The sequence below is a fragment of the Ammospiza caudacuta genome, chromosome 2 (genome assembly GCF_027887145.1).
Source record: "Ammospiza caudacuta isolate bAmmCau1 chromosome 2, bAmmCau1.pri, whole genome shotgun sequence".
Lineage (NCBI taxonomy): Eukaryota > Metazoa > Chordata > Aves > Passeriformes > Passerellidae > Ammospiza > Ammospiza caudacuta.
The window spans coordinates 31,706,895-31,731,476 of record NC_080594.1 but is presented as its reverse complement, the minus strand read 5'-3'; the positions used below and the strand labels follow the sequence as shown (position 1 = coordinate 31,731,476).

The following is a 24,582-nucleotide window of genomic DNA, read 5'->3' as shown; positions in this document are numbered from 1 at the left end:
ACCACCTTCTTAAAAGTCTAATCGAATTTCTATAAAGGCTTAGGTCTGCAAAACAGTTTTCACTCTTTAGCACTTCTAGCCTGCTTTGCCATGATTTCAAAGTTCTTAAGTGATAGCTTTGCCTTTTAAGTATAAGCTTTAACTCTGATTGAACTAAAGCAGATGAAGGAATAAGTTGTTCATTATTTTAAATCATCTTTTCCAATACAGCGGGGCAAAGATGACTGGCCATGCGACCTGTTGTTATCCCTCAGCATAATTCTGCCAGTTTCAGCCAATCCAATCCAATCCAATCCAATCCAATCCAATCCAATCCAATCCAATCCAATCCAATGCAGCCTCAGCTGTGTCACTCTCCAAACAGTTAATTGGACAGCAGGTCTTGCATATTATTTCAGGCACAGAAAAAAAAATCTCTGAAGAAAGAAGATCTTGCAGTTTTAAGATCTTCTGCTTCTGGATGTCTGATCTACTAGGAAAGGCTTCTACCTTGTTCACAATATGCTCTGTTGCCATAGGCAACTTGAGAAATAGAAGCTGTGGTTCTCATCATTCTTTCAAGAAACTATCTAGTGATAAAGGAATAGGATACCAAGCATCTTTTTTTTCTTTCCTTGGCTTTGTGTTGGTTTTTCTTTCCACACAGAATCTCTTGCTAGGTGTCATAATTTGTTTTCCCCCTCATATCTTGTTAAATTAGACACTTTCTATTCCACAGTACAAATGTAATATATTCTGGATGTTCCATAAACATTCAAGAAACCTGATTATTCTGACTCTTTCATCTTCACTTCTTTGTCTCCTTTCCATGCAGCAGCACATGCTGGCAGATGAAAAGCTGGAAAGCAGCTTTGCAGAAATAGTTCTGGTGGACCCCAAGCTGTACAAAGTGACAAAGATACCCCTCCTGAACTTAGGAGGGGTATCCTTCCCCCACTCAGCACTGGTGAGGCCACACCTGTAGTACTGTGTCCAGTTCTGGGCTCCCCAGTAAGAGTCACTGAGTAGGAAGGATCTTTCACACCTTCCTTATTTAATCAGTCATTTAAAGTGTTTTTGCACCAGACAGATTAATCAGGTACTTTCTCCATTTTCTTCATCACTTCCATAGGTTGAACTTCACAAATTCCACATTGTAAACATGCTTTCTAGAGACTTAACCATCTTTTTTCACTTCTCCAATTCTAGTATTTTAACTTTTTAGAAAATTATGACATGTTTCTGGGTATGGTAGTGCATTTAACAGTGCAAGGTAAAGAAGTAAGATCTCTCTGTTGCTTCCATGTCATAGTCCCATTTTAAAACCTGGACAAGTTAAATCACATACATGTTTCAGAAGAGGGCAGGAAATATACATGATGCAGCAGCTGTGCACATAGGTATGCAACTGCAGTCTGAGCTACTCTCAACTCAAAGTTTCCATTTTTTCCTAGGTGTATGCCCTTCTGAAATAATAAGCACTGCTTATTAGAAGCATGTGGCTGGCCATAATTTTTTATTATTTTCATGAGGTTGTTTTAGGTTTTTGTTTTAAGAGATTAACAAAAGCAATGGACAAAAGATATGCTGGTCTCAATATCAAGAACATACCAAGTGGAAGATAATTTGAGGTTGTATATCAAATTCAGGTTGCAAGCTCAAATTCACAGGTATGTGAGGAGGTATGACATGTTAATATCTGTAAGAATATACCAAATTTCTGGACCTCTGTGCAAAATCTTTCTTTGCTAGTGGCAAGCCTTGCCTAGCTTTCCTGGAGTCTGTGAATCTGCTCTGCACTTGATGCATTGCACTTCCTGTTGCAAGCCAGCCTGGTGTATCACTCATCTCCTTACACTTTCTCAGTCCTCATCCATTTCCCATCTTTCACAGCTTTCACCAGCTTTCCTGTCTAACTGTAGTTTTTGTCTTGAAAACCTTCTGGCAGTCCATCCCGAAATCAGAAAACATGTTTTGCTTAAATCCTTCCTGGTCCCAGCATTATGGTCCTGTTAGTGCAGAAGATTGAAAACCAAGGAGAAATTAGTTATGAATTTAGGACAGCCTGGCATTCCAGTGTAGAGAAGCATTTTGTTTATACATATATATAAAATTTTGCTTTTTGCCTTCTGAGTTTGGAAAGGAGGAAGAAAGATAATTTGAAACCGAAACATAGATAGATTTCTTTAATAGAATTATTGTATTTTTCTGGCTGAGTGTAACTTCCAATAGCAAATAATTCACCTGAAAGAGGAAAAAGTGCCCTAAGGCCTACTTGCCGTGTGGTGCTTTTTTAATATCGATCTCCTCAGAAGTAACTGCAGAATGTTCTGGAAATGCAACACTTCACTGTTCCATCACTTGTTAACCATAGGGAAATATTGCTTGTTGCAGTAGCACTAGCTGGCATTAAGGAATTTTCAGTAAAACTAACTGACTTTCCTCTTTGCTAATGACCTGTATGCTGGGAGCAAGTGTACACTCACCAAGTTTAAACAAAAGACTTGGAGCAGCGGAGCCCAGACAATTGTGTGGCCATCCAGAGGGGTCTCAAGAGGCTGGGGAAATGAGCAGAGAGGAACCTCCGAAAAAAAATCGAAGGAAATCCAAAGTTCTGCATCTTGGGAGGAATAGCCCCCAAAATGCACAGGTACAGGCTGGGGCAATCCATCGGGAAAGCAGCCGAGGAGAAAAGGACAGGGATGGCCTGGTGGACAAGCAGAAGATGAGGCAGCAGTGCGCCCTCGTGGCAAAGGCGGCCAACAGTGCCTGGGCTGCACCAGGGAAAGCGCTGCCAGCAGGATGAGGCACGTGGTACTGCCCCTCTAATCAGCACCAGTGAGGCACCATCGGGAATCCTGTGTCCAGTTCTGGGCTTCCCAGTATGTGAGAGACGTGGACATACTGGAGGGAGTCCAGTGAAGGACTGCAAGGATGGTTTAAGGACTGGAGCATCTCTCGTCTGAGCCCAGGCTGAGTACATTGGGGCTGCTCAGCCTGGAGAAAAGAAGCCTCAGAGAGACCGAATGAGTGTGTATAAATCCCTGAAGGGAGGGTGCAAAAGAGACTGAGCCAGACTCTTTCCAGTGGTGCCCAGTGACAGCCCAAAGGCAATAGGCACAAACTGAAACACAGGAGATTCTCTCTGAACACCTTTCAGAAGGAAATCCGGTTAACTGTGAATGCTGAACCCTGCCCAGATATGCTGTGGAGCCTTCCTCCATGGAGATACTCACAAACTGTCTGGACATAGACCTGGGAAACTTGCTCCAGGTGACCCTGCTCAAGCAGGAGGGTTGAGCTGGATACTCTTTCTAGATCCATTCCAATCTCAACTATTGGGTGATTTAGTGCTGGTAATCAGTTAACTTGAAGCAGTCTATCACAACTCTGAGTCTGATAAAGAATTTTACATTAGAGCATTGGATGTGAATTTAATGCATCTTTGCCATTTCTTTGTTAACATTTCTTTGTTTTCTGAAATTCATAATGTTCTGCCTAAAAATAAAGGAACGGTGTTTTTGAGTGAAGATGTTCTACGCTGTGGTACATAGTGGATGTACACTCTTTCATGTTCTTGCCACATTGATGGAGTCACTGACTGAAAGCTGTCAAAGAAAGAGATGAAGTATATGAGGAGATAGCCTGGAAATGTGAGTACAATTGTATGGAGGACAAAAACGCCAGCACATCAGCCATGCTTTTCCTGTGCCTTGCTACTGTGCTCATTACACCTGCTAGTGCAGAGGAATAATGTTTCAATGCACAGAGGCAAATTAAGATTTTCCTTGAAGCCCATCTGCTTTTTTCCCCTTAAATCTTTACCTCAGGAAGGAATTAGACTTGATTTAAGGGAAAGAATAGAGGAGGTAGAGAAATTGAGCAGTTAATAGAAAGAGATTGGCAGCCTAAAGTAGAGGGATGGCAAGGGAGAAAACAAACAACTTCACCAATTAGGAACAAATTAAGGATGGAAGGGAGTTGTCAAAGGATAAACCTAACCCACCATGTTGCCTTTTCCACTAGCTACAGTTGCTGATGTACATATCATATGTACATATGTACAAATGAACATATGAAGCCTCCACTTGTCAGTCTCAGTCATTGCAGCAATACCTTTTTTATTCATTTGTTTCCAAGAAGTAATTCTGGAAATGTTTTCTCCCTGAGAACACCAAATGTTGGTATTCCGTAACAAGAAGCTTTAGTGGAAGGAGAATAAAAACAGCAACACAGAAAAAGACATATGTTTTAATCCATCATTAAATAAGCTTGCTAGAAAGTACAAACTTTTACAAAAAATTAAAACCTTTACCTTCTAATAACGTTTGAATGATATTAATCTGAATGAAAATATTTTGAATGTTAGTGTAATAGCTTAATAAACTGACTCCCAAATAATTTAGCTAACTCAAAAGGACATGCATTTCTCTCACATACTTGAAAATGGAGTAAAAATTGAGTTGAAATCTAGCAACTCTCATAATTTAACAGAAAAGAATATTTCTACCCAACAACTGTAGAAAATTTATGTCCCCAGACTGCAACTCTGAGCTGAAATTTGTCTTAAGAATATGATGCTAATGTCCCTGCTCTTTCTGAAAGTGTCAGACCTACAAACACAATCAAGATCTCAGAAGAATTTTGTCTCAGTTCTGCTGCATTCTTCCTCTGGAGAGATGTCAGTGCTGTTGAAGAATATAAAGTGCAGAGATCATTCAAGATTGGAGAACTGACACATTTTGAGCAAAACAAAGGATCTTTTCTGAAGGATAAAACTCCTTCCTATGGCTGAATATACCACAGTGTATGAATTGCTCTCTCATCAGGGTCTGAAGCAAAATTAAGAACATAGTCAACAAAAAAGGAACATGACTTATGTAATGTTTTTTCATTATCTGCTCAGCCTAATTTTGTATGATTAGATATACACACATATGATACCTCATGCTGTCATTTTCTATCCCTGCATCCACCTGAACAACTCTTACAACTCTCAGTCAGAATACAGAGGAACAAAGTGTGGAGGCACTAACTGTCTGGGTGTATTAAGCTTGGATGATATATATATTAAAAAAAAAAGACATTAATCACAAATTATGTTTAAAGCAAGTATTTCCTTTAGATTATTTCTAGATTCAAATGCTTGATAGGAATTCCATGACTTTTCTCAGAAAGTGGGGATGCGCCTCAAAGTTCCTCTTCCTGATGTGAAGATTTACAAGGAAGTTACACAGTTGCTCTGCGAAAAGCATTTATGGCTTATGGTCAGGCAGGAGGCTTGAAACTAGATGAGCTTCAATGTCCCTTCCAACACAAGTCATTCTACAGTTCTATGGTTCTATGATTCTATGATTTATGGGTAATAGCTTACCTCGGATTTTGTTTGCAGTGATGGTTATGAATCACAGATTGTGGCTTAACTCTTTCTATTTCTGAGACATTCTGTGACCCATACAGCTCTGCTTTCTCCATTGACTCTCAGGATTTTACATTGTCACAGTGCATATTAAAAGATACAACAAAAAGGTAGTCAGGCAAAATGCAGACAGGCAGAGCATCATATTTACTACCATTTACTACCATTCTGGAGCAACAATAAAAACAGAGAACACTGGGCAGTAGGTTTCAGCCATCACACAAAAGTGTTGCATGTTGTTCTGTAGGGCTTCTGGGGAGGATTCTTGTTCTGGCAGAACCTCTAAAAACACGGGACCTCATGCTTTGCTGGGTGCAGAGGTGGTTCCCAGTCAGCAGTCTGGCTGATGGCCTCAGTTTCAAGCTGGATAGCATCTAGACTGCTAGACTGACACCTAGAACAGATCAATATGTGATTTACAGACATGTGAAAAATAGGAGCGGGTAAAGGAATTGACAGTAAATGTCCAGTTATCTTAGAATTTCAGAAAATAACAAGGTGGGGCTCAGGACCCTTAACTGTATAGGGAAACAGGACTGACTGAGGGATGCATTTCCCTCTTGCTATAAGGAAAATAGATTTTGATGTCAACAGGATTCAATGCTGAATAAACCCTGGACTGCTGAGAATTAGTCTCGGAATAAAATAGAGAAATGAAATGCCAAGATCAAGTTCTGTTCCCAGTACAAGATTAATTTTTTAGCCCAGTGTGTGGGCAGCTTGTGGTGGAGCAATGTTCAACTCTGTGATGACAGAGATCCTTCTGTGAACTTCATGTAAGTTCATCTCATCCCTGCCCCAACTCCACCTTTCTTATAGTAGTGATAAGCAAGAAAGATTTATATAGTTCAATGACTTTAAGAGCCAAATCTACCCCAAACCCAGAAAAAAAAGAAGGATGAAACTACTGGAAAAGGTGGTAAAATGGTGCCATGGCAGTCTCACAGAGCACAAAAATGGGCAGAAGTGGATTCCAGGATGAGACAGGAGAAAGATGCTTTGACTTACTGCAGGATGAACTAAGTTGCTACAGGAACTAAATTGTCCTAGGAAGTTTAGCTTAAGTCCAACATGAAACCTAACTTTCTGTCAGCAGCTTGAAAGTAGGTAGAGGGATGATTACGAAGGGTAAAGCCTGTGAGCTGAGGGATGGTAGAGCTGAATGACACGTAGTAACTTACTCTGGTTGGTAGACAAGATATTTCTGTTCTTCTTTAATATCACAAAACCCAGAAGAAGTGCAGAAATGATCACTACAACCACAGCTATAAGTGGGCCAAAGAAATTTATCTTTGCTTGCTCCATTTCTTTCTCTTTTATCTCTGAATAAGAAAACAAAGAAGATACACACAGCCAAGATTTAATTTGGTGGCAATTACTTTAAACACTCTATCCCAAAGTTACATGAAATAGAAGTTTAGGTCAAGGCCCTTAACAACCTTTTTGCTTTGCTAGTGTCAATAAATCACTATCCACATTATTTTATTTCCGGTTCCAATAACTAGTGAAACTACCTGATCTTACTACTCACTTAAACAGCAGCAAAGCAAATAACTCTTTCTAAGGTTTGGGTAGCATGTGAAAGATCAGCAACTTAATTGGTACAACAGCCTACGAGGCAGCTACAGTGCCAATGCTGCTCCGTGTTACCATGCAAGTTGGAAGAACCTGGAACATGTTACTACTTGGTGTCTGTTGAAAATGATGGTCAAAGCCTAATGAAATCCTGTAAGGGATGTGAAAGTAGCAGGGAATTCAAAGGACTTTCCCTCTATTTCTGGTTTTTGTGTTTTTGAGGTTTTGGTTGGCAGGGTTAGCAGCTGATAGAGCTTTAGTTATTGCCAAACAAAACTGATGTTTGTGTAGAGTTCCTGGTTTCTTACCCACCATCACTGTTTGTCAGGTATCTATTTTCATAAAGCCAGAGAGGAGAGAAGAATTGAAGAGGAAAGAGGAAGATTCAGCATTATAGTTAATATAACCGTTTCAAAACTAATGAGCAATGTGCAAAGCTGAACAAACATTAGAAGGCTTCTAGACTGTATTTTAAGAGTATTTGCAAGTCCTAGAATGCAAAGACATCAGAGGCAGTTTGCCATATCTGGTGTTGATAACTTAACCCTTTAGCTAAATTTATATTAAGGAAACTTCACTATGGAACTTTTTCAGAACAAGTGGCAAGTTTATTTTACATCTGCAGTAATAAGGTGCATGTTTATACTGCCCTGGTAGGCTTTCCTGCAATGCTACCATTCCCTCTTGGCTCCTTGTTCCTCTTAATTGAAGCACAGCTCTCCATCTTCAGCATTGTCTAAAAGAGACATGTGCAAGCCAAAGGAACGTAAGACCAAAATGGGAATTGTCTTTGTTTTGATGTTCTTGTGCCATAGCTTATAAACAAAAACATGTGAAAAGAAGTTTTCCCGGTCCAGAAGATAAAAAAAATACTGCCTTAGTTTAAAGAAAGGATCAGCCATGTGGAACCCTGAGATAATCCGTCAGTAAAGTCATAATGGAACTCAGGTCCCCAGCTTCTTCTTGCAAGAGGTGTCTGAAAAAAGACACAATTTCAGAGATGAAAAATCCCCAAATAGTCATTTTGGAATGTGCACTTAATTCTGCCAAATGTTATGAAAACCACCAGGAATGCTTCTAATATTAGTCCAAGTTTCATGGTCTTTACAGTTAAACTCAGCACAGTTTATTTGGCAGTTTGTGAACCAAATATGGTCCATGGAACTCTTCTGTTTAGCCTTCTGCCTCTTTCTAAGGAATAATTAAGAATAGCACTTTAAACCAGCAAAAGACTCCTTTTTTAATATCAGGGTAGTCAAACTCTGGAACTTTGTGGAGTCTTTATCCTGGGAGATGTTTAAAATTCAACTGGATAAAGTGCTGTGCTACTTACTGACCCTACTTTGAGCAGGGTGGCTGTACTAGATTATCTCCAGATGCCTCTTCCAACCTCACCAGTTCTCTGATTCTGTGAAGTGACAACCTCTCCCAACAGCTGTCACCTCCAGAGACTTGTTGCTGCCTGATCCAGACTCCTAGGTTGCTTTGTTGCTACTGCAGCATCTTTCAGGGAGGGGATCAATAGGGCTGTGCTCTGGATTGTGTAGCAATTCCTTCTCTGTGTTCTCTCCTTGCTGTAATAAGATTTCCCACGTGGAAAAGAGAGGAAGTTCAGTGGTGAATAGGATAGAGCACCTACAACCCTTTTAATCAACTCCTAGTCCTACTTAGAGTTTATTCCCTGCCTTGAACCTGCTGCTGTCTGTGATCAGCTGTGCTGCAGTACTACCTGCTCCTACCCATGCAGAAATTGGAATGGCCAAAGGGAGACTCACCTATGCTCAGTGGGACTGAGACAAGGCTTCCCAGCTGCTCCCGAAGGCGAAGTAAGCAGCTGATATTAGTGGAGCTCCCTGCAGGAACTGGGATATTCAGCTTGCTGGTAACGTTGTACAGCTTTGTCACAGCATCCTGTGAGACATTCATGTGAGCCGGACTGCTGAGTGTTATGTTCTCATGTGAAATCAGCCAAGTCATCTCCTTGGGCTCTGGATAACCTCCACTGGAAGAACAGGTGAGGTTCAAGTATCCGTTGGGCTTTAGTTCCCCAGAGTGCAGTTCTATCTCAGGTTGACTATAGTTGGCTGAAATAGACCAAAGACAGAGGATCATGAGCCAGCCACACCATGTTTGTGACAGTCTCTGCCAGTTATTTAATATTTAGGTTATTTAAGATTTTCAGGAAGCAACAAGTCTGAACACTTTTCTTCAGGAAGACAATGGGAATTCCAATAAGGGATTTTTTTGGTGTGTATGTAGACTTGCTGCTTCTTGTTCTCAGGGTGTTTCAAGGATGCAAGTCTGATCAGTCAGATAATGGGCCTCTGTCTCTCCCACCTCTTTAAGACACATTAATACCTGAGAATAATGAAACCTTAAGCCCCACAAATAAGGGCTTAAGCAGAAAATGGGAAGGGACTACAATGTTCCCTACCTTTGGTATCCTGAATGGGTAAGGGGAAACCCACAAACTTCTAACTGGGAAATGTAAAAATAGAAATAATCTGAGAGAATCCAGATAGGGTAAGTTCAAAGTGCAGTGCTGTTTAAGTAGAAATATCCCTGGTGTCTGTCAGTATTGTAAGTAAACATTTTGCAGCATATAATTCATCATCACTTTGTGGCAGGGTTCTCTTAGCTTAGCTTTTCTGATGGAATTGATTATAGCATAAGGGTTTTTTATTTTGTGTCATTCACTCATCACAATAAATGAAAAACACACCTGTTGCTTTAAAAAGTCAAGTTTCCCATGCAAGAAATAGTGAAACAGGAATGGGAAGAACTATTTAAACATAAATAGAAGCTTTTAACTAATACCCTCTCTTAATTAATCTAGATATACTCAACCAGGATTTGTTTGGTCAGAGGTTTATAGTAAAAATAATAGGCTATAATTGAAAAGGAAAAAGAGAGAATGTTGACATAATACTGACCACTAAGTTGGCATATAGCAAGTTAAAAAAACCCCAAAGAACATCCTAAAAAGTCAGAAACAAATACCGAGAAGTAGACTCAAGATTTGATTGCAAATTTTTAGGGCCAATAGGACTAAAGAATATGCAGAAATATTGGAGAAGGGAAAAGGGCTCTTAGGAAAATGTGAGTCTTGAGAGGGTGAGTCTCACTCTTCTGCACATACACTCAGTGTGTTGGAACAAGGATCTAATCCTTGCCCTAGAGGACTGTTAATATGTATGAATGAAGAAACATGATATTGCTTTTATTTTCTCTATCCTAATACACAATGCATAGGATTTAGCTTAGTCACTTAAATCCCCCCAAGAGAGTTGATGGATATGAATTCAAAATGAAAAAAAGCCCCCCCTTTTCTATACCTCAAAATTTAGTTAAGGTGTCCCTCAGAAAAGCTCAAGGTCTGACTAGCTTAGCTGACTGCTGTCAGACTTCTAGTCTGGAGTATTTATTCTCTCCTTGGTATTTTATAGGGATAGCAAGAATGTAATCCATGGCTATGAAACTTGCCACAACATCCAAGTGATTTAAGGGCTTCAATCTTATTGACAGTAAGCAAGTGGAAATAGTAGAATACAGGTTGCACTTCTCTTTTATAGTTTCTGGAACCTCAATTTACTGAAAAGTGATGCTGGGTGCATTCAGGGTGTGGGCTACATATATGGGGTTTATGTTTGTTAACAGAAAAGCACATTTCAGGAGGTCTTTTTTATTTAAAGATATTGTCTTCCAAAAAACTTTGGGATTAGGTTAAATAACTCAAGAGACAGCATAATCACTTTGCTTTTATTCTATTTTCTTAAGTGACCATCTGCCTTACTTCCTTCCGGACACATTAATTAGATAGCTTTGTTTTTTTTCTTTTTTTCTTTTTTTTTTTTTTTTTTTTAATATGCAGTATTTTACATGTATTTCAGGTTCTCACATTCTGGAAACAAAACTCTTCTGATTATTTTGTGTTATAAGATTGTAAGATTGTTGTTTTAATGTTTCTAGTTGACTGTATTTTTTCCAGTCTTCAGATAACTCTACTAGAGCTTTTTTTCACACTTTTCAGTTTTTCAACATCCTCTTTAAACTGAGCAACTCTAAGTCTCTCTTGTGACATCATTTCAGCCTCAATGCTCTGAGTAGTGCATATTTTGAAACAGCTTCCCTAGTATTAACTACTTCCCTTATTGATCTATCCAGAGGAAGCACTGCAGACATGCCACAATAGCAGATTTTCCAGTTAAGCTGCTTGTCGGCATGGTCCCTACCTTGCATTTTTAAGAGCCAAAGTTTTCCACTGTGAAGCCTTCCTTTTTTTCTGGAGAAGGATCTGAGTCTGTTTTTATATAAGTCATCATGGCAGTATGAAATACATCTAACATATATATATAATCCTAGAATTTCTTGAGTTAGAAGGGACTCAGAAAGATCATCAAGTCCAACTCCTGGCTCCACAAAGGATGGCCAGGAGTAACACCCATGTGCATAAGAGCATTGGCTAAACTGTTCTTGGACTCTCTCAGGTGCTGTGACCACTTCCCTGGGGAGCTTGTCAGTGCCTGACCTCCCACCCACAGGGTGAAAAACCTTTTCCTGCTATCCAACCTAAACCTCCCCTGACACAGTTTCATGCTATCTATATATTGTACAAATGTAATACATAAAAATAACATGTTTAAATTGAATTCAAAGGTACTGCATTATTTCTGAATACTTTGTCACCAAGTGATCCTAGCAGCTTTGTATGACTGCCCTGTCATTCTCGTACAGCCCTTGGGTTTTCTTATGCCCATTTTAAGTGTGACATGCCAAACTACAAAAATCCCTTCCTGTATGATATGAGACTCTAATTAAAAAGCAGCATGTAAGCACAGGTACATTTCAATATTTGCATTTTTCATCTAATTATTTTGAAGGGCTTGAGTTTCTTTAAAATACGGTTTTATACTGCTCCTTCCTTTGAGAGTTTCTTGAACAGAGAGTAATTTGGAAGGAAGACAACAGCACATTGTTAAAACTGTCTTCCTAACCTAAACTTTAAAAGGTGTAGGAGACTTTTAGTCCTAAGAGTGAGATGTCTGTAACATGTTGCTCAGATTTTGGGTAAACTGATAACTGATTCAACTGTTTGAATTGATTGAGCACTTGATGCTACACATCTTAAACCAAGGGCCTTGATACTGAGTGCACATTGTGAATTTCTGAGTTCTGAAATGCCACAGAAAATGCTTCTCTAGTAGATCCTGGGAGAACCAAAATTAACAATCTATATTTTATGTCTGTGGAACAAGGGAACACTTGCTAGTAGCACAAAGCTAAATAGGGTCAATTGTCCTGGTACCCTCTTTTTGGCTGCTGTTACACTTGGCCTGTTCTCTTTTAAAGCAGTATGCTGAAGCCTGAAAACACCAGTGCAAGTTAGAAGCTGCTTTATTAATGACTAGCACTAGCACAGTGGAAGACAGAACACAGGCATAGAGATAAACACTACTAACAGAATAATTTAAAATAGAGAAACATTAGGATTATATATTAGGAATTAAAATAATATTAGAAAATGTGAAGAGAACATTGGTGCCTCACTTCCATCTCCCTGTTAAAAGACTAACTGCCTTTTCCTTTGATTACAAAAAATTCTCTGATGCGGAAAAAACAGGTGGAATCTCACCAATGTATGTATATAATTTTCTTCAGAGGTATTTTCTGCCTTCCTTTAGCTGAATATATGAATTTCTACTCCTACACGTGGGCTTTTTTTTCTTTATTTTCCCTGTGATTTATATGATCATAAAATAGCTGTGTGTTTGCAGAGATCTTGCCATGTTTCAATTCTAATTTGCCACCAGTGTTGATAAGGTTGGATAACTACTGCTACTTTTAATAGAAGGTAGTTTGTCAGATGCAAACAAACAAGTTTATTTTCCAGAGTCCTAAAAGCCATAAAAATTGCAGGAAGCAAGTCTCTTATTCATGTTTAAAAATTTTGCTCCAGAACAGGCACAATTTCAGGACCCATATTTCTGGACTGAACTAAACCACAGAGAATCTCACAGACCAGATGGCAATCAGAAGAGATTACTTACCAATGATGTGCAGTGACCACTCAGATTGGTGTATGACCCTTTTTGATTGTTCAGTTGTTTTTTTCATAATAATACACTTATAGTGTCCCTCATCCTCAACCCCTGCATTTAACAACTGCAAGGTCCATCTGGCCATGTCCACCTTGGTGCGATTTATATATTCAGGACTAAGGTTCTCATGCTTTTCTTGGCCATGATATACTTCATGCACCACTTTATTGTCTTTTTGCCAAAAGATTATTAAATCCTTCACGTCAATTTCCTGAGAGTTTGGAAAACAGCAGGATAGGTGTACAGTGTGATGGAGAAATGCCTTCACCGGATGCACACTGGCAGCAATACCTTAGACAGAGAGAGAGAAACATCAAGATTTCTACCAGCTACAAAAGAATATCAAGTTGCACTCAGATATCCAACACTTAACAACAGTGGAAATAAAACCACCAACATTTAGACATAAATTATCCCACTAGGTATGACAGGACACGTAGTAGTTCAAACTGACTCATTTAGTCATGAGGAGTTCAGGTCATAAAACTATTTCTTGTTTTTCTTCCTATATTTTACTTTCCAAAGAAGGCCTACCACACAGAGGTCATGAGCATCTATATCTTAGAAAACTTGTCTCCAGGCCAAAGATTCAAACAATTCTTGCTTGCAGCATCCTGAATGTAATGAGGTTCTGCCACGAAGAAGATAGATGCACAATTTCTGTTTAAAAAGTTGAGTTAATTCTCCTAAGGAAATTACAACACATTAAATTTTTGAAGAAACTGTGAAGTACACACTGTGTGGTAAGTGTGAGTGTCTAGGGAATGCATGACCAGAAGGTCAGAAGCAGGTGAACACTTTCAATCTCTATGAAGAATTAATCTAAAGTTTAATGACAAATTAAATGTCAGATTTAACTGTTCTGTAATTAATTTAGAATTTAATGACAGAGTAAATGTCAGATTTAACTGTTCTGATCTTGTTAACAGAAATGGTCAATAAACACAATTATGCCTTCATGCAAAGAAGGGATGAACTGCACTACACAAGGGATGATTTTTCTCCTGTGCATGTGTCCATTATTGTGAGTAGTGGCCTGGGGGACTGTGTTTTCTTGGAAAAAGAAATGCAGCCCTCTGTCCCAGAAGATACAAACATCTTTGCTGTGTTCAAAAGGAGAAGAAGATTTACAGTCTCTCTCCTGGTGCAAAGTTTTGACTGTTCTTCCAGAGCACAAGACTACAAAATGATCTCTGTGGCTGCCTCAAACTCCAGTTGTCCCATATCAGACTGCCAGTTTTCAGTTTAGTACCGCTCTTCTCTATAATGCACAGAGGTGATACACACACATTTTAAAGACAGATTTAAATTGAGAATTTAGGAGCAACATAAAATAAGTGAAATGTAAAGATATAAAGTTGAAGAGAGGAAGTACTTACTATATATATTTTACAGAGTCCCTGCACACAATTTAAATACATGTCACATGGGCTACATGACCTTGATTGTGCAATGGAAGTGATTAATAGTACTAAGGAATGAGCTTCTTAGTGGATGAAAAAGTATCACATAGCAAGACACAAACAATCAAAATAGTTTTAATAATTGAAAATGTGCCTTTTACCTGGGAGAAATATCATAGCACAGAAGAAGAATATGCAGATCTCCATGACACTGTAAGAAGAAGAAAAGAAATAAATGTATTAGAGGTTGAAAACATTCCAGTACTTCCAAAGAGGTGGTAAAACAAGAAGTTTTAGCAAGAGATAGTATCGAGAAAGTTAATCTCACCTTTTTCTATAGATTGGTGCAAGGGATTCTATGTGTTTCCCAGCCTTCAGCAACCACAACTAGCATGCTATGGCAGATCTCTGGTTTACAGAGAAGGTGTTGTGCAAGATTACTGCAGACTGTGTATGCCATGGGAGGAACACAGAGTCCCTGAGGTCCAAAGGGCAGGACAAGTACCCAAAATGCCTGGAGTGGAGGAAAGAGGAATGGGGAGCATACTTGGCCTGGCAGTGTGGGGGAGAAGATGGGGAATTGAAAGTAGAGGGGGAGGAGAGTGTGATGAACAAGGAAGAGGTGGGGGAGACATCTCGGTGATGTCAGCTACCAGAAGTGATGAAGTGTGTGACCTTCAGTTTTGTGACAGTAACAGGAACCAATCCTTAACAACAGCCAAGGATAACAGGGAAATCTTATGATATATGATACAGAGAGATGATGCTAAACAGCATATAGTTCTCGGTAAAGAAAAAATTAGTTTCTCTTTAGGAAACAAAACCCTAAAAAAAACCCCTATATATTGTCTCCTAAGCAAAACACCTCTCTGGCTGCTTGGGTTCATGTGGTGTAAGGGCCCATAGTCCTGGTAAGCAGCCAAATGTCATTCCCATGCAACCTGAGAGTGGCACCTGCCTCCAGTCTGTGTTTGCTATTTTGCATTTTAGCAGCACCTTTGTGGTTTTTGTGTGCCTTTTCCATAAATGTGGGACCTGCCTCCAGACCACCCTTGCCAAAGTCCTTCCCTCTCCTCCTTCAAACAGCTCCAAAGAAATCACTTGGCAGGAGCAGATGTAAAACTTTCCAGCTTTCATACTACCTAAAACCAGTGAGATCTCTGTCTGCTGTCCTCACTAGCAGTACACTTTCCTGATGGATGGTTTCCCATTTTTTGTCATGTTTTATTTTAGACTGGTATACTTGGGTCTTTACCCCAGGTCTCTGGTGTCTTCTTCTGCTTAATACAGAATTCCCCTCAGTCCACTGACATGTGTTTTGTGAGTATGCTGTAATGTACAGGACTGACAAGGGTATTTTTTCCAACTTCATCCTACCTTTTCTTAGGAAAGGAGAGAAAGAAGTCCACATGGCTTGGAGGATATGGATAACTTTCTTTTGATCCACCTGTCACAGCAAAAGAGGCTCATGCAGAATCCATTGTCATAGACAGAGGTCGTTCTTTTTCTGCTCCAGCCACCCAATTGCATGGTAAACTTTTATCAAGGGATTTTCCTCTCCCAAGCTGGGCCCCACTGAACTAAACCAGACAACTGACTGCCTAAGTAAAAATGCCTGTGCCAAGCCACTGAAAATAATAGAAACTGCTTTGCAGCAGTCATATTTCCATCCTATAAATAAGAATTTTAGCTTTCAGTCAAGGGAAAAATAAAGGATAGCTCTATTTTTTTTTGATTCAGTGCAGGTGTGTAAGAGGAGAAATTAAAGCAGTTCAGCAACTACTGACATAAGTGGAGAGAGTGTTCTGCATGTTTTGCAATGACTGTCTCACAGAAGCAAAGAGCAAAACCAGAACTGAAAATGAGAGAGAGAGAAAAAACCCAGGCAAAAATACCAAATAGCATTGCATGCCTTTCTTTATGGTTTGGATTTGGAGCTGTGAGAACAGAAATCCTCAAAGTTCCTACATGTATTCCTGGCTGCCATCTTCCAGGAGAAGGCACTTTGCTGGGGTAGATGGCAATGAAGAAGCATCCCGTGAGTCTGCAGAGGGGTGTACATTCACCTTCTCTCATGGGAGCTGCTTTATAGAGAATTGCTGAATCATTAATCAGGCTGCTACAACTTCAGTGCTGCAAAGAGCTTTACTTCCCCCTTTTTATAAAATGCCTTTAACCAACAAATGCAAATCCTTGGAACCAGTGTCCAGAAGACTGAAGGGAGGGAGGGGAATTACACAGTATCACTGTGAGTTACTTACACCATTCCTTTGGCATATTCAATACAGATTCTGTGCTCAATTCTCTCTTATATTTGCAGGCCTTTGAAAGTCTTCAGTCCCAGAACTGACCAGCAGTCAAAGGTGGCTAGGTAAGAGAGGAAAGATGGACATTGTGAGTCTGTGTGTGGATGTACAGTTTTGCTTTTCACAAGCTGAGTGCATCCATCTGTAGAACTGACACTTTTTCATGGATAACTGGTGAGATGGGAATGGTTTGAAGACCCAGGGCTTTAAAATTATCTCTGACATCCTGAATAATGTGAGGTCAGACCATGGGGAGGTAAATATTTTCCCTTGCTAAGTAAAGCTAGCATACGTGGTGTGTCTTTCTTCCCTTTTGGAGCTTTTTCTGCCATTCCTGGAGATGTCTCCATGACTCACAATTACAAATCACGTGTGGACGTCAGAGATGAAAATGGAGAAGCATATTAATTGAAATTATGTCAGTATGCAGTCCGGGGTCACACTCAACTTTTTATTTACTACCTCTGCAGTGCAATCACTGAAAGGAGAAGAAACCATATAAGCACGTGCACTTTAGAGGCCTGATTCATGAGGGCTTTGGTTTGGTCCAAACCAGTCTGAGAAAACTCATGAGGCAGTTCCCACTTGGCTCAGTACAGGGGGATTCCTATCCTGAATCATAAAATCATAGAATGGTAAGAGTTTGAAGAAACCTTAGAGATCACCAAGTCCCAGTGCCCCCTGCCATGGGCAGGGACATCTCCCAGTGGACCAGGCTGTTCCAAGCCCATCCAACCTGGCTTTGAACACTGTCAGGGGTTGAGACATCCACAACTTCTCTAGGCAACCACTTCCAGTGCCTCACCACCTTCATGGTAAAGAATTTCTTCCTAATATCCAGCCTAAATTTCCCTCTTGCAATTTGCACCCATTCTTCCCTTTCCTATCACTACAGTTTCTGATGAAGAATCCCTCTCCCTTCAAAAACTGGAAGGCTGCTATGGGAGGGACTCCTTGTGGCCTTTCTCCGGACTTGCTCCAACAGTTCCATGTCCTTCCTGTGTAGGGGGCACCAGAACTGTACGCAGCACTCCAGGTGGGGTTTCATGAGAGGAGAGGAGAGTAGAGGGGGATTATCACCTCCCTCATACTTCTGGCCATGCTGCTTTGGACACAGCCAGGGTATGGTTGGCATTGTGGGCTATGAGTGCACACTTCATGCTCATGTTGAGTTTTTCATCAACTGTCGTGCCCAAGTCCTTCTCCACAGGGCTGCTCTCAATCACTTCACTTCACCAACCTGTTGGTGTCCCTGGGATTGCCACAATGCAGGTGTAGGCCCTTGCACCTTTCTTCTTTGAACTCCATGATATTTGCATTGATCCACCTCTCAAGCATGTCAAGGTCCCTCTGGATGGCAAAAAGTCTAACACCAATGTTTGGGAAAAAGAGGCAACTTCATTCCCTTTACTTTTGAGGGCAATTGCCAGAAAACCCTGTGTTACTTATTGAGATTGGTTTTCTGTCTCCTGTTCCTTCCAATCCAGCAGGTGAAACCAGCATGTAAAACCCCAATAGGCACAGTGGAGCATGAAGGTCTTGGAGTAAACAAGAGCTTTGTATCAGGTATGCTTGCCTGGGTTTTCATTTGCTCTCCTTTTTGCTGTTTTCAGTTTTGGATGTAGTCATTATCTTTTAAAAGACACTGGCACATCTGTGCTCTTTGACTCCTAAGTTCCTTCATTACCCTTAAGTTCCTTCCAAAATGTGCCTTTCTTGCATATTCCCACAGGTAATTAGTTTGTTTTCTTATAACAGGTACACATATTCTATGGGAACACTCTCCTACCCCATGCTGAACTCAAAACAAAACTAAACACTGAACTAGTAAAATACTCATTTTATTTTTCTAGCATGGGGAATTTTTCTAAAATTTCCACCCTATGCAACACTGAGCAGCTCCATGAGCAGTGCTGTGAGCCTCCTGGAGGCAGGACATCTGTGACAAAGACTTTCCACTGCTGACTTGGAAACTATCCCAGGGGCTTGTAAATTAAATTATCCTGAAAATGCATTTACCAGCCTTCCCCCATGTTGTAAATACAGGTTGATCTGTACAAGTCTTATGAAAGGAAATCACATCTTAAGACAAGTTCCTTAACATGGCAAGTTCATGGGATTCTATGATGCCTTCCCCACTAATACTAAGCCACATGACCATATAGCTATCCAGCAAGGGACATGTTTTAAAAACATACATTACTCAGGCAATTTGGTTTTCCTATGTGCTTTCCCAGTCAGAAAAGTGTCACTGTTTTAATCAATTGCAAAACATTTTCTATTGCTCATTCTTTTAGAACTATCTTTCATTCCAAATTACATTTAAAAATGATGGGATTGTTATTTAATTATTTTTTATTACATGAAGAAAATACAACCCTCTGTCTTCCTGATGTTTGATTTCTGAATGCATTTTGTATCCCTTCCCATTCAGCAATATCCTTACTGTACCTAAGAACTTCAGGAGAACCATGACTTTCACTATGATTCTGGGATCACTTTGCTCTAACATCTAGAAACTCCTCTTTTAACAACAATAAAAAACATCAATTATTTAAATAATACCTTTGGTCCAGAGATCATGGAGCATTCCAGTGCCTCTGCAAGCAGAATCCTTCATCCACTACTTGGGGCAGGTATCTGTGAAAGAGGGCACAGCGGCTGCCCAGTGACACAGAGTCCCACTGCACAAATGACAGGACACAAATGTGTTCTCCCTGCAAGTGAAACTGTGGGGGAAATTCGGAGGGGAAGAACGTCATCAAACCAGAATTAGACATTCGTTTGGATTAGCTGTGGTGTTTGAGTTCCACCTAAAGGAAAGGTCAGGTGTACATATCTTTCCACGCTTTAAGCCACACTTGGGCACAGGGTTGGCAAGTTGGTTGAACCACTTCTACATCACAGGTACAATAGGTGACGTCTGTGCTCCTTTCCCAGCTCTCACACTTGCCTCAAGGCTAGTAAAGCAAACTTGTGAGCTGGGAAGCAGCAGTTGCTGGGTTCACATCTCACCAAATCACAGCAGCCTGTTTGACTTTGCACTGAAACAGAGAGAGACCACACCCCTGTTCCCGCACAGGTCACTATTTAGAGGTGACAGCTGATTCACAGGCCAATCAGTTGCTGGAGACTCTTCAAGAGTCATTGTACAGAAGAGGGAATGTAAATGCCCATTCCCAGGCTGTCCTTCTTCCAAGCCCCCCATTTCTGCACAGGACACTGCCTGGAAATGGCATCATGGCTACACAATGCAAAGCAGGCATAACTTCAAATAGCAGTTTGCAGGGCACCTCTGGTGTCAAGGTGTGTGCTGCATAAAGAAAGATGAGTCTGTATTTGACTCCTAACTGTACAAACACAGCTAACGAGGATTAGCTGCCATGCAATATATTCTGTGCTTAGTCCTCAGGTGTTACATGCTTTATTTTCAATAGGAGTCTTTCAAAATCAGCTGAGCATGTGACACAAACCTCGTAGTGCTTTTCAAACAGAAGGATCGCTGATCAAGTGCTACTTTTCTTGCAATAAATTAATCTCAATTATTAAATGAAGATGTGATATTCAGTAGCTCAGTTAAATGAGCCAAGCCTCTGCTCTAGTGCAGAAATCACTCTAGGGACACATACTGATTTTCTCACAGTGCTTCTTATGGCACATTAACTTTACAAAGGTAGAGGAAACGATTCTGCCTTTTGGTTTTGGTTTCTCCCTTCAACCACCAGAACTGAGCTGTGAAGAAAGGACCTGAGTCTCATACTCCCTGGTGTAAATTAGAATCAGCCTCCTTATAATGTGTGTGATTGGACTACACCCTGGAGATCCACTTTGGTCCTTTCACCCAGGTCCTGATTATAAACATTCAGCTCCAGAAATTCAGGAAATGATTGTGCTGATGCCACCATAGGATGGGCTCTGGCTCATTCTGCTATAGCCTGGTCAGCTTGCTTCAGGAAGTAAGGGATGTGTGTGAAGCTGCTATGACAGCAGCTGTGGCTCAAATGAAACAGAGAGCAGCTGTGGAGTCACTTCACTAGTAGCAATTATGTTTTTATGAAGGTGTGCTCCTACTTGTTTATAGAAGCATTACAAATGCTTGTGTCTGTAACTGTCCAAATCATTATCAGATAAAGAAGAAAGGCTAAAGCACTCGATCAAAAGGATTATTTCAATACTGGGGAATGCCTTATTTCTTTCTCCAGTGTTCCTATCTCAGAGGCAGCAAAATACTGCAGTATGGATCTTGCTTGATAACAGAAATGTTCATCCTTTCCTCTGTCCTCACTGCCTGTCTTCCACTGTGTGCAAAAAGCCCAGATCACAGAAAATCCACCCTTTCCTATCAGAAATACGTTTGTGCTACTTATAGCAAGTACTCTCTGTGCAAAAGAAGCTTCCTCTTTTTTTAGCCGAAATTCCCCTTTCAAGGCACATTTAATTCTCTCACAAGTGTCAGTGTTATTCTCAGTGTCCCTGAGCTGCTGTGTAGCCCCAGCCTCCACGAAAACCTTTGCTCCGATTTTGCCTGAAGGAAATAACCCTTTTTGAAGAAGTTCTTATGGCTGGCAAATACCATTCACTTTTCTTTGCTTAAATGGGTCTTTGAATATAAAATACAGTTTTTTGGCAAAGACTGAAGTTACTACAATGAGATTTAAAAAAAAAAAGCAGCCTGTCCTTCCCTAGTACTCCACTGCTGAAAGTCACCAAGTTAATTTAAGAACTGATGACACAGTAAAAACATATCTGAATGGATTGTTATGTAAGAACAATGATATCAGTACTGATTCCATAATATTTATAGGAAATTGAAGAAATTTAAGGCCATATCTCTGCCATAGCTGCACTTCTTGCTATATTCTCATTGACTTTTCTACGACTGAGTAAAGACTTTGTGATTATGTGTTTGACTATTTATATGTATAATTCTTTGGTAAATTGATAACTTCATTTTCTTGTACTGCCAATTTATTTACATGGAATTTGATTTCTCCTGTAACCTCATTTTGATTCTGCTAGCTTAGTAAAACTTGTAATTTTATCATTTATTTATATTTGTTTCAAGTTGGCTTATGAGCATGCAGTGAGCCTCATAAAAGCCCAGCTTAATGAGTGCAGTTGTTCTTGCCAGCTGTAGATAAAACAGTATTCACACCTGAGTCCCTTTTGTCTGAATCAAATTTTATATGTGGCATTCAAAAAGGGGCTGCCTGAGTAGAAAAAAAATCCATCCTGTATCCTTAGCTTATTAAGCATCTGCATCTATTGCCTATTATTAGAAATGAATTCCAAATCTGTTTCTGTATGCACGTTTTTCTTTGCCCAGGACAAACTACTCAACAGCTCTGATTAAAAATAGAGAAGTAGGCTGTTAGGAGTGAAGAAGGGGAAGTTTTTTCTCCAGTCTGTAGCAATCAGAGAACTATAATTTACTTTTAACAGTTTCCTGTGAATGCAGCCAAAAGAATAATTTCTTCAACTAGATTGATTGAAGACTAATTGGACCTAATTTAAGTGTTTCCCAAACATATTCAGCAAAAATCTAAAACCTAGGAGCATTTACAGGCTTCAGATTTTTTCCTTGCATGCAACTTAGTCTTGCAGTTAACAAGAAAAACAGGAGAAGTGCATACGATTTTCAGAGATGATGGAGTATCCTCCTCCCACTCTAAGATGTCACAAGAAGTAATGATGGATGAGACCTAAACATTGCAGTGGAAGAAATCAAATTGGAAATGTTAAATATTCTTTGTCTTTCTGCCTACAGAGTCTCACCATTTATTCTGAATGTCATACTAATTTATTGAGTTCAGTTTTCACCTGAGTCAAATCCCTCACCAACCAGGCTGGTTGCAGTTGGATTAGAAGGTAGTGAATAAGAACTTCTTCAAAAAGGGTTATTTCTTCTTTGTATGAGCCTGGGTAACTTTTGATGAGATGGGATGTGGTTCCTAGTTCATGGGGAAAGATTTGCTATGCATTTACAGGTTAGCTTTACCTATATTTTTATTGATAATCATAGGTATTTAATCGAGACAGCTGTGTGGGCAATGTATTACTGTGATGCTCTCTTAAAAACTTGTTGGGTGACATCTGAAAGAGGAAACCAATGTGTCTAAATCAGAAGGGAATCTAAAAAGTGTGAAGCAAGACAGTGTGTAGGCAAGGAAAGAGAAACTAGAGCAGGCTTTAATTGAAACACATAAAAACTACATGAGAAGATGATAGAGCATAGAGAGGCAGGGATTTTGCAGAATATAAGTTAGCAGCTGATAAGAAGTATTTTAAGAAGAGGTCAATTTAATAGTCTTAAGGGAAAAACATACTTTGTGGTAGGTCATAAATAAAAGGTAAGCAATTATTTAGAAAGACAGACTGAACTTGAAAGTCCAGGCTTAAGAGTGAGTTTTCGTCAGAATTTCATCCACTTCTTTGTCTGTTACTAAAAGAAAGACCTTGAAGTCTAAATTGAAGAAATAACAAAGATAACAAAGTAAGGATTGAAAAGAGATCTCCAAGTTGGCACATATAGAAAGAGGAAACATGTTCTTTGTTGAAACTCGGTCACACAAAACGTGTGTATCACTAATACAGCACAATCCTAAAAGCTGACAGGTATTGGGAAAGATGTTTCCTTGTAGCTGTGAAAAGGTTTCCCTTGGAGATATGTAGCTGCAAGGACAAGATGCTATGGTGTGCACAGAGCCTCACTGAAATTTACAATTGTGCATCAGGGCTGCAGATTAAAAAGGTCTGGCAATCTGTGATATTGCAATGCACTTACATTATGGTAGGACTGTAGGTGCAAAAGAGGGGTTGAAGCATATGGGGACACACGGGGGCATAAGCCTGTGCACAAAGCACAGGTATGAATGCTGTGAGCAGCCCAGACATGCTCAGCAGACACCCCAAGCTGACACAGGGCTACAGTGAGGATGCCTGAAGTCTTATTTTTTTTCGTACACACAGATACTACTTAGCAGTTAATGTTAGAAAGATTTTACTTATGGTAGGCAGGTGTTTTGTAGGTGCTTATCAGAGTGGGAAAAGCATGGGATAAAATGATCAAAGGCAAGCAGATGGTGTACTGACCGTGTGAGGATGTGGAGAGATTTTTTTAGAAAGCTGGTGTTGGGTTGTACTGGAAAGGAGGTAAAGGACATCCTGAAGGAAGGGGTCTTAGTGTCCTAGGAAATGGTGTGTCCTGAGAGTAAGTGCTGCCTTCCTTGGGACCCCCAGAAAACTTCCAGAGGAACTGAGTGATGCAGTGTCTAAGGCTGAGGTGGCCACCAGGAAGGCAGGTGAGAAATCATAGGACCCCAAAACTGTGGTGATGGCATCAGTGGCAAAGAGAACCACCCATTTTACAGTGACAGAACCCCTTAGCCATATGTAGGATCTGAGTTTTCTGTTAATGGCATAAAGGATGGCAAAATATTCTTCATTATGCCCAGAATATTAAATGCTGATGCAGAAATTATGCCTGAGAGATTAAAAAGCAAGATGAGTTTCATAAAAAGGTGTGTTACAATAACAACAGGGTGTTGTTACAGTAACAACAAGGTGTTGTTAGGAGGTATCTTGACTCTGGAGACAGGATTAGGAAATTGTTTTGGCAATGTTCCCCTAGAGTCTCTGGGTAGCACCAAGGCCAAAACCTCTGCTAAGTGGCATAAGCATACCAAGACAAAAAAGACTGAGAAATCAAGCTGTCTTGTTTCTTCTCCCACAGTCACAGCTCACTGTGAGAAATGAAAGGCACAGAATATTACCAAGATGTGTTGTACTGGACAAATCTTAAA

The 24,582-nt window shown here is 40.0% G+C and overlaps 1 protein-coding gene across 1 annotated transcript; it reads right to left on the bottom strand.

The window, feature by feature from the left end:
* Positions 1–5,552: 5,552 nt before the first annotated feature.
* CD86 (CD86 molecule) lies at positions 5,553–14,685 on the bottom strand. The gene is made up of 5 exons (XM_058800389.1): positions 14,636–14,685; positions 13,021–13,362; positions 8,749–9,057; positions 6,580–6,720; positions 5,553–5,792 (listed from the first exon to the last, which is right to left on the bottom strand). The coding sequence occupies exons 1-5, from the start codon at positions 14,679–14,681 to the stop codon at positions 5,773–5,775; spliced, it is 858 nt and encodes a 285-aa protein (XP_058656372.1). The 5' UTR covers positions 14,682–14,685; the 3' UTR covers positions 5,553–5,772.
* Positions 14,686–24,582: the final 9,897 nt, after the last annotated feature.